Source organism: Alosa pseudoharengus, unplaced genomic scaffold (assembly GCF_046254945.1).
Source record: "Alosa pseudoharengus isolate Yale_2024_CS ecotype anadromous, Long Island Sound unplaced genomic scaffold, YU_APseudo_1.1 YU_APseudo_1.1_scf_11, whole genome shotgun sequence".
Classification (NCBI taxonomy): Eukaryota; Metazoa; Chordata; class Actinopteri; order Clupeiformes; family Clupeidae; genus Alosa; species Alosa pseudoharengus.
Window position 1 is genome coordinate 22,014 of NW_027468576.1, and position 14,365 is coordinate 36,378.

At 39.4% G+C, this 14,365-nt stretch overlaps 1 protein-coding gene across 2 annotated transcripts in view; it reads right to left on the reverse strand.

Moving 5' to 3' along the window:
* The window catches only part of LOC143116551 (mitotic checkpoint protein BUB3-like), a 106,220-nt gene that overhangs the window by 15,565 nt on the left and 76,290 nt on the right, over positions 1–14,365 (reverse strand). For both annotated transcript variants that reach the window (XM_076277732.1, XM_076277733.1), the window contains 3 exons: positions 3,601–3,795; positions 3,422–3,491; positions 1,194–1,345 (listed from right to left, as the gene is read on the reverse strand). In XM_076277732.1, coding sequence (XP_076133847.1) covers positions 1,194–1,345; positions 3,422–3,491; positions 3,601–3,795 — 417 coding nt within the window. The remainder of the gene's footprint in view (positions 1–1,193; positions 1,346–3,421; positions 3,492–3,600; positions 3,796–14,365) is intronic.

Genomic DNA, 14,365 nt, shown 5'->3' on the forward strand with positions numbered 1-14,365 from the left:
TAAAGAACACAACCTCTCTCCTCAGATCCTGGTGAACTTCTAAACCTCTACCGCTGCACCATTGAGAGCATCCTCACCAACTGTGTCACAGTATGGTATGGCAACTGCTCTGCCTCCGACCGGAAAGCACGGCAGAGGATGGTGAAAACTGCTCAACGCATCACTGGTTCCTCACACCCCTCCATCAACGCCCACCCCCCACCTCCCCGGTGCCTCCTTGCCTGGGCCTGTTGAGGTGTCCATGTCAATGGCAACCTTCACAGGGACAACAAGGAGGCGAACATTTTGCCCCCATCCCACCCATAGTATTCTATTTATATTTATAAATGTACATACTGTAATTACACTTAAACATAGCGATATTCTATATATACTGTACATACACTTGTTTACCAATGAAGCCAGGCCAGGCTCTTTGCCAAAGAGGACCGTAAACATAGTCAAGAGTATGGTTCACGAGGTGATAATAAGGCTAATTAGCATAATAATATATTTTTTTGCATTTTTATATTTTTTATAGCCTTTACTTTTTATTTATTGCCCACAGGAGATTTCTGAGATGCACAGGTGTGAGCAATATTAATTTATTTACATGGTATAATGATGCCCGTCTGAAGAAAGTGCCCAAAATCGCCATTTTGGCAGCCATTGTGTTTATGCCAATTAGATGGTCAAAAACTCAAAATTCTGCTTGGGAACAGGGCTAGTTGGATACAGCACATGTTAATTATGATAAAAAGTCCTGTTCCCAACAAGCCCCATACTGAGCCATGCATATTTAGGTCATAATTCATATGCAACAACTTATTTAAGAACTATGAATAAGGGGTAATTAGGAGCTTACATAGGGGAAATTCTTAATTAAGGGTCTAGTAAGGGTAGTCCTTGCAGTAAGGGTAGTCCTTGCAGAATAAGGTATTAATTAGTGACTTATAATGACTAACAAATGGCTAGTATGTTCAACATCCAGTATTTACGTTAAGTTATGCAATTCTAGTGATATCATAACATGTCAATTAGATGAGTAAATTTCCTCCCATCACAATCTGTTAGTCATGCTCAACATTTATTTTATTTTCAATAGGCCTTTATCTCTGACCACTGTCAAAAAGGGTTTATATTAATGATGATCTTATGTAGCTAATGTTAAGTGTTGAATTGGGCTAGCACAACAAGATCAAGATCATTCATACCTTTTCAGGTTGGGTAAAGGTTCCAGCATTGCATGGGGTCCTTGGGTCCCACAGTCGAACTGACCTGTCCCAACTGCCTGTTACCATGACATTGACCTCTGGGCAGTACTCTACACAGCGAATTGGTGCATCATGTGTTCCAACAATAGTATCTACAGAGAAAACATAAATACATGTTATATATACCAGTGTTTCTCAAACATTTTCAGACCAAGGACCACTTAACCAATTAAAATAAAATACACAACCACCTAGCTAAAAAAACAACAACATACCTACTTCAACAGTATATTACACAGTAGGCCTACTCACTGAACCACCTTGCTTATTGTGTCAGAGGATTCATATGATTTAAACTGGCATAGTTTACATAGGCAGTGTTGTAGAACTGTTTGGATTCACAAGTTGGTTCAATATTGCAAACAACTCATCTATATTATATTTTACCATGTCTGCTCGCGGACCACTTGGGATAGCTTGCGGACCACACTTTGAGAAACACTGATGTATACTGTATGTATGATATATATGGGTAATTCTATAATTCAGGGTACAGTTCAAGTGTAGAGAGAAACCAAAAAAATATAATGCATTTTTATCATTAAACTTTTTTATAGTCATAGAACACACTTCAAAGTTAACATGACAAGTATTTGCTGAGCTTAAACCTATAAGACTTCAAGTATTTATTTGAAAAAAATGATGTAATAACAGAAAAATCTGTCAACTCTGTTAGAGACAAACTCAGTAAATTATATATATTTAGCAAATGTGATACATTTTTAAATTATGCCTTCCCTAAGATAACTTTTGTCTCCACAGTTACTGTAGCAACTTTTAAAAAAAAAAACACATTCCACTGGCAAGTTTCCAATGCCATGCCACACCATGCCAATCTCTAGGTATGGTGAAGGGTATGTGGTGATGTAGGGATATTTTAATTCCAAAGGCCAAGGGAACTTTATCAGGATGCAACTTTACGATACATTCTTCATTCACTAAAATTGGTGTTCGGGTTAGATTTTTAATCATTTTTTTAATTAAGGCATTAAGATCAATTTCTAACAGATTATTTTATATTCCTCTTTTTAGTCAACTTTAGCATGGGTTCAAATACTTATTCTCCCCACTGTATATATGAACATACCCAGGCTTTCTTTGGATAACCTGGATCATAGGTTATCCAAAGAAAGCCTGGGTATGTTCATGTATCGTAGTATACCCCACTGGTCCTAACTGCTAAGTTGGTCTTTGTTAAGACCAGTCTTTAGAATAGAATTTACGTCGGTTGCACCAACTGAAATTATGCCTAGGCTTAACTACGTCCAGTCTTAACACAGCACACCATTTTAACACAGTTTGGGAGGGACAGAAATACCTAATCAGAGCAAGCAGGGCCCGTCTTCTGTCTAACTCACCAAGGTGACGTGAACATTATAGCACTATAGCTTTTGGTTAACAGAGAATAATGCAGATTATCTTCCTCACTCATTTCTTTGTGCAACAGCCCACATTCTGCATTCACTCCAGCGAGACGAGTGAAAAACATGTTTTTAAAGCGGTCATCACCAAAGGCTATTTGCTACGATAATTATCGCAAACGCTAATTGCCAACCATTTCGTTCGGAAATTCTAAAACAACGATGTTTTTTTAACCTTAACCTTAACTCAATATCCATAGGTGTGTAGATTTTAACACAATCTAGTTTGGTTCTTATCAGGGCTTTTACTGCCTGAAACATCCGATTTTGTTTACCACGCTCGGAATTTAGTGCTGGGCTTGCGGGTGCCTATTCCCAACCTGTCACACGGCAGATCAACGGTTAGCCCAAGAATTCTCGTCGGCAAATCAAAATTCCACTTGAGCTCCAAGCGGATTTGTACACGCAGCCTTACAACACTGTTTGCAGCTCTTCGAGTCACGGTAAAATGTAATTTAAAATAATATAATATAGTGACACATACACGTAAGAGGTTGGACATGCGTGACGGTTGGTAATATGTGACGTTCCTATATCTCAGTTAGGCTTACAAACATGTCATCATGAATTCCATTTTTTTGTGCAGTGGATTAGGCTATATCACTATGCTGTTTCATAGACAGTTACATAAACTTAATTTGTTGTTTTAAATATCGCTCAGTACAAATAATTCATGTCCATATTTTATGGAAGAAAAGCAAGTATATAGACGGACATGGACAAAACATTGTAATATGAAGAGCGTACCTTGATCTGTATTTAAATCGTGCATTTTCAGTTGTGCATCCAAGCCCCCACTCCAGGCATGTGTGGGGTCCTATATTTGGATCAAAAACATTCAGTTTTAGATGCATTGCTTTTAGAAGACAGTAAATTATTCACAATGATTTATAATTTGTTCACTATAAAACGATCAAACCACTTACATAAAAGGCACAATCCAACACTGGGGCAAGATGCTGATACTTCATTCTCATAGAATTGCTCCCAACATCATACAGACGTACAGTAGAGTCCCACGAAGAGACCAGTAAAAACTGTGCCGTACTAGGACTGAATTTCACAGCTGAAATACTGTCTTCAGGACCTTGGTTGAGTTTAAATTCATTTGACCCAGTCATCTATGGCAGAGATAAACATTTGTAGGTTAAAAATAAATACATAATGCTTTATCAACAATCTATTATCAACAATCTATTATCAACAAGTTATTTCCTCAAGGTTTTAGAAGTATTTACACAAGCCTTTGTCTTTATCTGGTATAGAGAATATTAAATATCTTCTTCACATCACTTTAAAGGAGGCTACTCGCTGAGCAGAGCAATACGTTTTTTAAAAATAAAATCAGCCAGCATGTGGCTACAGCAGGATTTTTTCATAACATACTATTTCGTCAGCTGCTTCAGATTTGCTCTCTCTTCGCATGAACCCCCACCAATGAAATAAGCAATTAAAGTGTCACATGACCTTAACCATGTTCAATTGATTGTTTTTTACAAAAATGCTTCGTACAAAAATATAAACTGTGTAAACTAACATCAATAAAATTATAATTATAAAAAAAGTTAATGACCAAGCATACACCAATGACAATTATCCCAACTGTACAAAAAGCATAGCTTCACAACTTGCATAGTTATCATCATTCACATCACAAGTTGACATTACATCGCATACTGGGCGCCATCTTAACGATCTGAAACGCAAGTATCAAACGCAAAGCGCAAGTAGCTTTGTGGGCGGATCTTGGGCGCTGTTGCTATTTTACCGGCGGGATAAATGACTTTTTCGCCCGACGCAAATCTAAAATGGGGTGGTCTGAAGCAGCTACATTACTCATGGGTGTGGTTTGGGCATAACGTGCAATAAACCAATCAGAGAGTCATCTCACATTCCCTTTAACAACAGGCGCGCTTGTTCCATAGCGGATTGCTATTATGATGGCGGATTTGCCAGGCGCAGCCAGGAGTGGTTCACAGTACACAGTAATAAGGACTGTTCAGGACAGTTTGCTATTGATTTTTCTTCATGACAAAATGAAATACAGAAATGTCATAAAGACATACTTTCCAGTGTTTTGGAATCATAACTGAATCGCGAGGTTATGGATGGTGATATTTTTGCAATGTAATCTAACATAACCTCACTATACAGTAGATGATGCAGCTCCTCTGTCAGCCGTGCTGCTGCTGGAGCATTTGGGTTAAATGACATCAGCATGCAGTTCAACATCACGTCTCTTTAAAGCGATGGTTTGGAGTAATTTCATTCTAGGGTCCTTTGCACCATGACCCCGAGCCAAACACCCTCCCAGAACCTGTTTTCCCTTGGTTGAACCCTGGTCGAGTAGCGCTGTCAGAAACTAATGACTTTCTGCAGGCGTAATGGAACCAACTTAGTATCTCGTAAATTACCCCACTAATAATGCCCTGAATGGTACGAAACTTCTACAGTAGTACAACTATGTTCTTTACTCATAAAACGAGGCATTGAAAAGTTTATTTAAATTACACTTGCCTGATGGATGCTACTATCTGCCGTCAACGTTACTTCCGTGATTTGGGAAAAGCCTAAAAGTCCTGGCAGGAAGCATGCATAAGGATGTAGATCTAGGAATGCACTAATATTTTGTTCGTAGTACCAGTTTGCAACAATTATTAGTTAACACTAAGTTGTAAACACTTCGGAAAAAATATTAAAAACGGGATATACCAAAAAACTTTGATGTAATCGCTTCCTGCCAGGACTTTTACGGGCTTTTCCCAAAACACGGAAATCGCGGTAGAACTTCAGAGGGTGTTCCCATGGCGATTCTTTTGCAAGTTTGAACTTTGAACTGGGAAAAAAGCTCTGAAAACAACTTGAACAGACAAATAGAACAAGGCACTATATTCAGAAACAATATGAATGGAATGGAGAGATAACAGTAATTATTTTGGTCCTGTTCTAATTGTGCCATGAATCTCACATATAAAAAACTTTTTTTTTAAGTATATTTTTTGGGCTTTTTTGCCTTTATTTGGACAGGACAGTGGAGAGTGACAGGAAGCAAGTGGGAGCGAGAGATGGGGTGGGATCGGGAAATGACCGCAGGTCGGATTCGAACCTGGGTCCCCGTGGACACTCGGACCCGTTTATAGAAGAATTGTTTATGAAGGTGTCTTTGTTATTTTATGAAGACGCATCTGGTTGATTTGCTTTCATTAATGGTTTAGCTCGAGGCCACCCCACTATAAAAAAATAAAAAAATAAAATGTCTCGCTTTTCCAATGCACCATTCATTTGTATTACCTTAAAGATGCCCTGCCACACGCATTTCATTACTTTGAGGTAATGTCTGAAGTTCTACCATGGACTACCATTTTTTGTGGAAAACATGCCTTGGTTACCTTGTTTCAAGCCATTCTAGTGTGGTATTGAAAGCCTGCATGAAGACCTGGCTCGATTTGCGGCAGTTCTCATTCATATTCAACAAGCTAAGCTGCTTGACTCTGATTGGCTAACAGCTAGTAGGTTTCGTCCATAACATGACAGCCGTTATTAACCTGCTAGGCTAGCGAGTTCATTAAACCTGTATAACATAGCACTTCCTTGAGTTGACAATTACGTTTTACTTACAGGCAATGGTCGTAGACTGCGATGGTAGCCTGCTCCAGGCTTCAACAGCAACCTTTTTGCAAAGCCTGTGGCATTGTTCCAAAAAATAAACTGAAGCCATTTGATCCTCAAGTCTGGGTTCTTGGGCAAAATGCATTGTTAAAGTTCTATTTGTGCATAGCGCACAAGTCCGTTGACATTCAGCCATTCTTGCATAGACCTACGAAAACTGTAAGAGCTAAACGAATTTTGTGGGGATGGTCTCAACTGGGCGAGCTCATGAATAGTAATGAGCTCATCAATTCCACGTCAATCTGAAGAGCTTTGGCAATTGGCCTAATTTCTCCGCTTATTTCTTTTCAGTGGCTAGAGCTGACAGAGGAGTTAGCTGTTCATTTTCACATTCACGACATAGCACAAACACATATGGACCTAACATGTTTAAAAAAATACAAGTAAAAACGGTTTTGTGTGGTAGGGCACCTTTAAACACCATCTGTTGAATATGATAGCCTACTTTGCGCCCTCACATATCAGCTAAAGAAGATGATTGGGCAGGGTGCAAAGCTAGGCCTAATAGCCTAGGTGTTATTTGATCAGAAAATACTATAGTTCGGCTACATAGGCTACTATCAGAAACTGGGAAACTTTCCGAATCTGAAACCTATAGGTTTACGCTTTGTTAAACTCCCCATCAGCATCACATCACTAACCACAGCCATCTAAGACTGGTATTCACTCGGTTGGATATCTGAAGCCAGTTTGTCTACCAACCATCATAAATTAATGCAGGCTACTTGCTTAGCATAAATCCTATTGCTAAATGTTGGGACTGGCAAAGAAATCTGGGGCGTACTTGATGGCTTACTATTATGTTTCATGCAGTGGAAAGTGTCGGAACTTCCACCGCTGTTCATTGAACAGGGGCTGTGCTGTAATGGAAACCCTTTTCCGTAGCCAAGTAGGCCTAGCCTATTGTTTAATTATGGATGATTTACTTTTCAAGGCTAGAATGCCTTGAGTCGCGCCAACAATTGTGTTTAAATGTAGCCTGCTTCAGCCTAAGCTCGAAGGGGGTGGCAAGCGAATGAGCTTGAGAGCGAGTGTTTGAGACCCATGGTGTAGGAAAAGGCTTTTCTTTGCCAACAGTATTAATCCAACCAACAATATAATAAAATATTAAGAAGAGGTCTTATTTCATTGAGTTAAATCGAAACAATGTCTTGCTGGTGGACTGATAGCCCTAGTGGTAGGCAATTGAATTATTACCATGAATATGCTACCCAAAAAACAAACACCTAAATAGCATAAATTAACTCCACGTGGGTATCGGACCACTAATAATTTGAACTGCTAGCTTGATAATCAGACTTCTACCTACTTTTGCGCCATCGAAAACCAGCTGACGGCACAGAAATTTACTTGAGTTGTATGATTAAAAGAAGTCAGCTATTGTTATTATCATTGTAACAAGTTAACATAGCTGATCATGTTATCTGGCTACCATGTTATCTTGCTACCTTTGCCCAAGCCATTTAGTAGGCCTTCAAAGTGTTTAAGTTTTACAAGCGTTCCACTGAGGTTAGGCTGTGGCCGCCCCTACCTGAAGTGTCTGTAGAGGCACGATTGCCAGCAAATAAAATCAAATAAAAATGTGTTGCCTAGGCTAATTATGTAAGCTTTTGTCCAGCCTATTCTTTTAAGAATTCAGTTCATGAAACACAGGCACTGAAACGCACATTGCAATGGGCAGGAAAAGTCTATAATGTGTCCATATTTTACACAAAATTTGCGCACAGGGAGAGTCAAAACTCTTAGTCTTATAGGCTATACCTACACATTGCTGTTTCATGCAAGTAAGCAAGCTGATCTGATGTGTTGACCTTTCTCTGCTGGCTATTCGCCTTATTCACCCGGCGGCCATTATGAGGCTGATAGGTACACTTGCCATTACACCTCAGTCCAGCAGATGGTGGTGGTTATGCACTCCGTTTGCAAACTGCCAAAAAAAGCTCACCGAAAAAGAAAAAGGGTTCACTGGCCTGTTCTTCTTCTTCAGTGAGTTTTTTTTTTAGCAGTTTGCAAACAGACTGCATTACCACCACCATCTGCTGGACTGAGGAGTAATGGCAAGTGTACCCCTCAGCCTCATAATGGCCGCCGGGTGAATAAGGCGAATTGTGATGGAAATGTCTATTCAGTGGATTAAGAGAAGGGGAGGGGTGGTGTATTAGCACCTGAAGCACAAAAGTCAGATGAGGGGGGGGATGGTATGGTATCTTGACCGCAACAAATCCAAAAGCAACAATCTTTATAAAGAAATCAGAGTATACTTTTCTAAACATAATACACTGCTCAAAATAAATAAGGGAACACTAGGTGTATAGCATCAAGGTTATCCAACGTGTAAGCTATTGGTCTGGCCAGTTACATAACAGAGGAGGTTGTAAAACAGTTTCACCTGCTTTGGTGTCATCAAAGTTCATCTTAAATTAAAAAACTGCAGTGTTATTTATTCAATATTTATAACCTAGCCTTCCTCTCATCACATTCTTTCTTCTGAGATGCACACGCTATGCGCAAATACCTGACATCCAGGGTTTCCCGCAGCACTTTGCAGTCAAGGCGACCGCCTTGGCAAAACAAGCCTGCCGCCTTAACTACGTCGTCAAAAAAAAAAAAACCGTGTTACTCTGTCCTGTTTTCTCCCTTTCATTCCAAACCGTGACCAACGCCAATCTCCCTTCTCCGCAGAACGCATTAAAAAATAAGAAGAAACGTGTCATGAATCGAAAAATAATCAGATTTTTATCATTTTAACATATGTGATATGCCTCCGAATCAGAGCTAGTGAGCGGAGCTCTGAGCGGTGCAAATATCTCGCTCATCGCTCTCAAGAATCAGTCAAATCGCGAACAGCCACAGCTCCGTTTAATTGTCAGGTGTGATGAAATGCGTTCATATTCCACTTTTTATGTCATAAACGTTCCAGGCCTATGGAAAGGTTTTGTGGTAGGATTGTCCAATGATCAAGTTGTTGCTTCAATTTGTGTTTTAATTTATGCGAAGCACCGATGCTGGGTTCATCCGTTTGACGAAAGTTTAAAATGTTTAGCCGACTGCATAATTTGTCATTTTCGTTCTATAAGTTCCACTTTTCATGTCATGAATGTAACATGCCTATGATAAGTAGAGATGCACCAATATGGAATTTTAGGGCCGATAACGATAACCGATATTTATTGGTTTGTTGTGGCCGATACCGATACGATAACCGATAATATTACTCTTGAAAAAAAATTGTGAAAAGTGATTTGGGGAAAGCATTTAATAAGCATAATTTTATTGCTGTAATTTTACCTACCACCAAATGATGGACAGAACTCATAATAGTCCTCAATAGTGCGGCAGTCAACATCATAACAGTAGCCTAGCCCTACAGTATGTGTGGCTCCTTTAAGTGAACCTGACGTCAGTGAATTGCGAGTGAGTGGCTAGAGAGTATGAATCGTTTTAATTTAGGACTAAACGCTCATAAACGGCTCAGCTGGGAATAAGCTAGAGTATAGTGACCAAATCAGAGTTTGTGGTGGAATGGTTAGCATATTTCTAGGTGGTAATACAAAACCCAAGCTAACGTAATGCAAATATAATACTAAAACACAACTTAGAACTAGGCCTACTTATGTACTCGTCCCACTAACGAGTTTGCTTATTTGTTTCCCCGACCAGCGCGGTAAAGTGCAAACACACCAGTACAAGACGGCTCTAGATAGGGCTGAGCTCCGCTCTGGTAAGGTTAAATGGCGGATCATTCACGAGACGATTTTGAGATGCACAGATTCCCAAATGAATGCATATCCACAGATTTTGTTAGAGTGGTGAAATACATTCACACCGCTGACATTATATTGAGGAAAAAGTATAGCCAACCAAGCTCAAGTAGCTCAGTGTAGCCAGACGGACCTTACGTAGGCCTAAATTAGGACTTTAAAAAATATCGGCGCAAATTATCGGCCAGAAAATAATATTTTAATTTTTTCACTTATCGGCCAATAATATATCGGCCGCCGATATATCGTGCATCCCTAATGATAAGGCTTTGCAGTTGTCCAATATGGTCAATCTATTGTCTCAATTGTGTTTCATATGAGGCGCAGAAGCTACATTCATGCATTGTTTTGCTCCAGTTGATAATGTTTCTGCGTAATTTGTCAGCTGTGATCAAATGCGTTCAATAAATTCCTGTTTTATGTCAAATATAACATGACTATGATTAATGCTTGTATGGTGTATCTAATTTAGGCCTCTCTTATGTTCAATCAAATTCGCTTTGCCCACCCGTTTTTTCTGTGCCCACCCATTTGAACATTTCTGGCTACGCTACTAGAAAGGAAACTGATAAGTCAGTGTACTATTCCTACAAAACAACTAGATACTAACAATGTAGAGCAAGAATAACCATGTGGTGGTGACACTGTTCCAATGAGTAAAGATTCATTTTGGAATCTAAGAGGACACATTTCGTGGAAACATGAGCAAAGAAAAACGTGAGCAATTTGAATATGCTTTCATATCAAGTGGAAGGCTAAAGTAAAACTTGGATGCTAAGCCTGTATTCTTTTGGAAATGAATCCCGACTGATCCCTTTAGTTTAAGGCTTATGTGTATTAATGTTGCCAAGCTTGTTTGTTGTTGCACTATCAGTGTTGCAGTCTTTTAAAATAAATGTTCTGAGTGAAATATATTGCCATTGCTCTTAGTTTGGGACCGGGAGCGAAATTGACCTGACGCGAATTTGACCGGAGGAGCGGCCGAGTAAACAGCCACCTGCTCTCAGCACAGTATAGACTTGCGCATCTTTTTAAGATGGTGAGCGTAAACAAAGGAAAGCCCTCTAATCGGACGCGCAAGACTGACAATAGACGGGCGGAAAAGAGCGGCCACTCCGGCCTCTAAATTAAAAAGCACTCCGCGCTCAAATTCCATCCATATTACACAAAACTATAAAATAATCTAAACTTCGTTCAATCTCGGTGTATAGATCAGGACAGACTTGCGGAACAGGCTGCAGGGCAACAGACTGACAGCCTGCATGAAGATAAGCGTTAATAGTAAAACAGTGCAATTACTAGGGCTGTCACTTTTGTGAAAAAATCCTGTTCGATTTTTGAGACATAAGTGTTCATTGAATCGATTGTAAAATCGATTTTTTATGTCTAAAGACGCTTCCATTTTCAACGCAAAATATAGGCCAATCCACAAACAACTAACAGGCATTAGGACGAACGTACAGAGGGCGCTTGAAGACGCAAGCCAGCAATATTTCTGATGATTTATTGGCGTGAAGTTTCGTGCACAATGACAAACAGAAGTGCAACATTCTCGAAAACCAGTAAGCCGAGTGGACTGCCATTACATCAGTGACATAACTGCAGGCTTCAACGTAGCTGTGTCTGTGTTTACGATTAGAAATGTCAAACAAATTTCGCCTACGTAGAACTCGATTGCACAGTTTGCGTAGCCTACCGCTTTGTTCTTCTCCATAGTTTGATATACCAAAAATCCGAAGTACTTCCACATCTCCTCAAGTTATTAGGGCCTATCACTCGTCTCTCTACATGTCGCACAGGTTGATCGCGTTGTCCTCCATTTTTTGGCAAAACACGAGCAGCACAGCAGCTTATTGAAACAGCTGTTCCCGGTGCGTAAAATTGGTGGGAATTTTCTTTTTAGCTTTCGCAATGCTTACTGCACTTCGGAATTATTTCATATTCTTATATTCTTGTTTGTGAATTTTGTTACATCTATCTTTTTTATTTGTTTATTTCGTTTAAAATTAATACTGTAAATATTTGGTTAAAATCGATTCCCCATTTTAGTTTTCGAAACTTGTGTTGTTTGGTCCAATCGATTGTGCAATCGATTTTCGAACGTAAAGTGACAGCCCTAGCAATTACCAAAGGGCCCTTGAAGTGATCTTTTTAAAGCCAAGGAGGATGGCTTGTAACAATGCTAGTTGTCAGCTCTGCCATAAGTAGTGACTGATCATCACATTTGCACATTTTGTTGTTTTGCACTTTCTTTTGCACTTGATCTATAGTTTGTAATATTCTTTTTTAAAATTGCACAAATTACACAAATATTTTGAAATATTTGTATACTGTTGTATAGTTTGCTTGGTGTTATTACTTTGTTAACTGTTAGCTGGTTATTTATTTAATATGTAGTGTTTAATAAATCATTGTTAAATGTACAGAGTCTGTAGTGTATCGCACAAACAAGACGCCAGCAACCATAACCCCCCACCCCAGTCGGACGGCAACCCATTTACTGCGGGAAACCCTGAACATCTGAAATGCGACTCATACTTATTTTTAACAGCCAAACAAATGTTGCATAACATAATAAACAGTAACAGAACAGGTCATTGCTCCTGCAAAACGAATCGCTGAACCACACCAGCGATGCCACAGCCAGAGCCGTATATGGCTCTCCATATACGGCTCTGGCCGCAGCGGACTTAAGCTGCCACCTAGTGGCGACGGTTGTAATTCAGTTGCGTGAAACACACGGAGCGTGAGTGAAACAACGATTTTGAAATTACTCCTACTGAATGGACTTGGCCCCAAATATTTTTCTGAAATGCTTCCCCAATATACACCTAATAGAGAGCTTAGATCTACTGGAACTTGTCAATTAATAGTCCCCAGGGTTAAAACCAAGCAAGGAGAAATGGCATTTAGCTATTATGCCACACAGCGCTGTAATCAGCTTCCAATAGATATTAGATTTTCCCCAACACTAGAGTGTTTTAAAAAGAAACTAAAAACTGAACTTTTTCATTCTGCATTTATTGATTCGTTTTTAGGTCACAGCCGTCACAGCCAATTAAACTTTAGACAGCCGCAGCAACTTCAAAGACCACTGGACCAAATGCCTCAGACATGAAAGAAATAAGCAGTTTATCAACAAGGCTATCACGATTTTAGAACTGTTACATTCATTACGCTTATGCGAATGTTACAACAGTAGGCTACTGGACGTTTTAATGGCTGCCTCAGGTTGTAACAAAGGTAGGTCCTAGGCTAGCCGAGACCTACATGTCGCTGTTAAGTTCAATTCTTAACAAACTAGACATGTATGACTCCTTTCTGGCCAAATTTCACAGCTTTCACGTTTAACAGCTTTATGTAAATAATTGCCCTTCTGGGACAAATAAAGTGTTACTACTACTACTACTAAATCGAGTTTGAACAGAGAGTATAGAAAAGTTTTACGATTGTGCCAGTTCTCCCCTACTCTCGCATAGTAAACAAATGGAATGTTGGAACATTACGCTCCCAAACACAAACGCAAAGGGGTGGGGGTTAAAATTAGTAGGAAAAAAAATATATAAACAGTCATATATATCTTTTTGCCGTGGTATAGTCTTAAGTTTCATTTAGATGTCTTGAAAAGGTCTTAAAAGTCTTTAAATTTGCACTTGGAAAATGTGCAGATACCCTGAGAAAGACCGTTGGTTAGCTAGCTCACTTAAAATATCCTAAACTTTTTTTGACCCTGCCTCTTAAAAAAAATCGGAATCGAGAATCGTTAGGAATCGGAATCGAAATAAGAAATCGGAATTGGAATCGTTCAAATTCAAACAATACCCAACCCTACTCCAGAGAATGTCAGGTTAATCACACACATAAAATTTGGTGCAGTTCTGAACATTTTAACTGAAGATAGGGTCGATTAACCCTTTGAACCCTAAGCTGTTTTTAGGGCATTTTCACTACCTTTATTCATAAGGATTTATTCTGGTCATTGTAAGTGCCACACACACATATTATATATTGTTTGAGTCTAGGCTATTCAGATCAGCCATAATTTCATGTATTAGTACTAGCATTGATTTTATTTCGAATTTTTTTTGAAAAGCATGCCGTTGACTCATTCACTCGCTGCTCGTGCTACTCCTGAACACAGCTTCACTCTACATTACCCATGATGCATTGCACAAACATAACAAACGAGCAACGTGTGTATTCCCTAGCAACGCCAGTGCAGCGCGGCCAGCAGCCTTCTCGGAAAATGGCATATGATAGC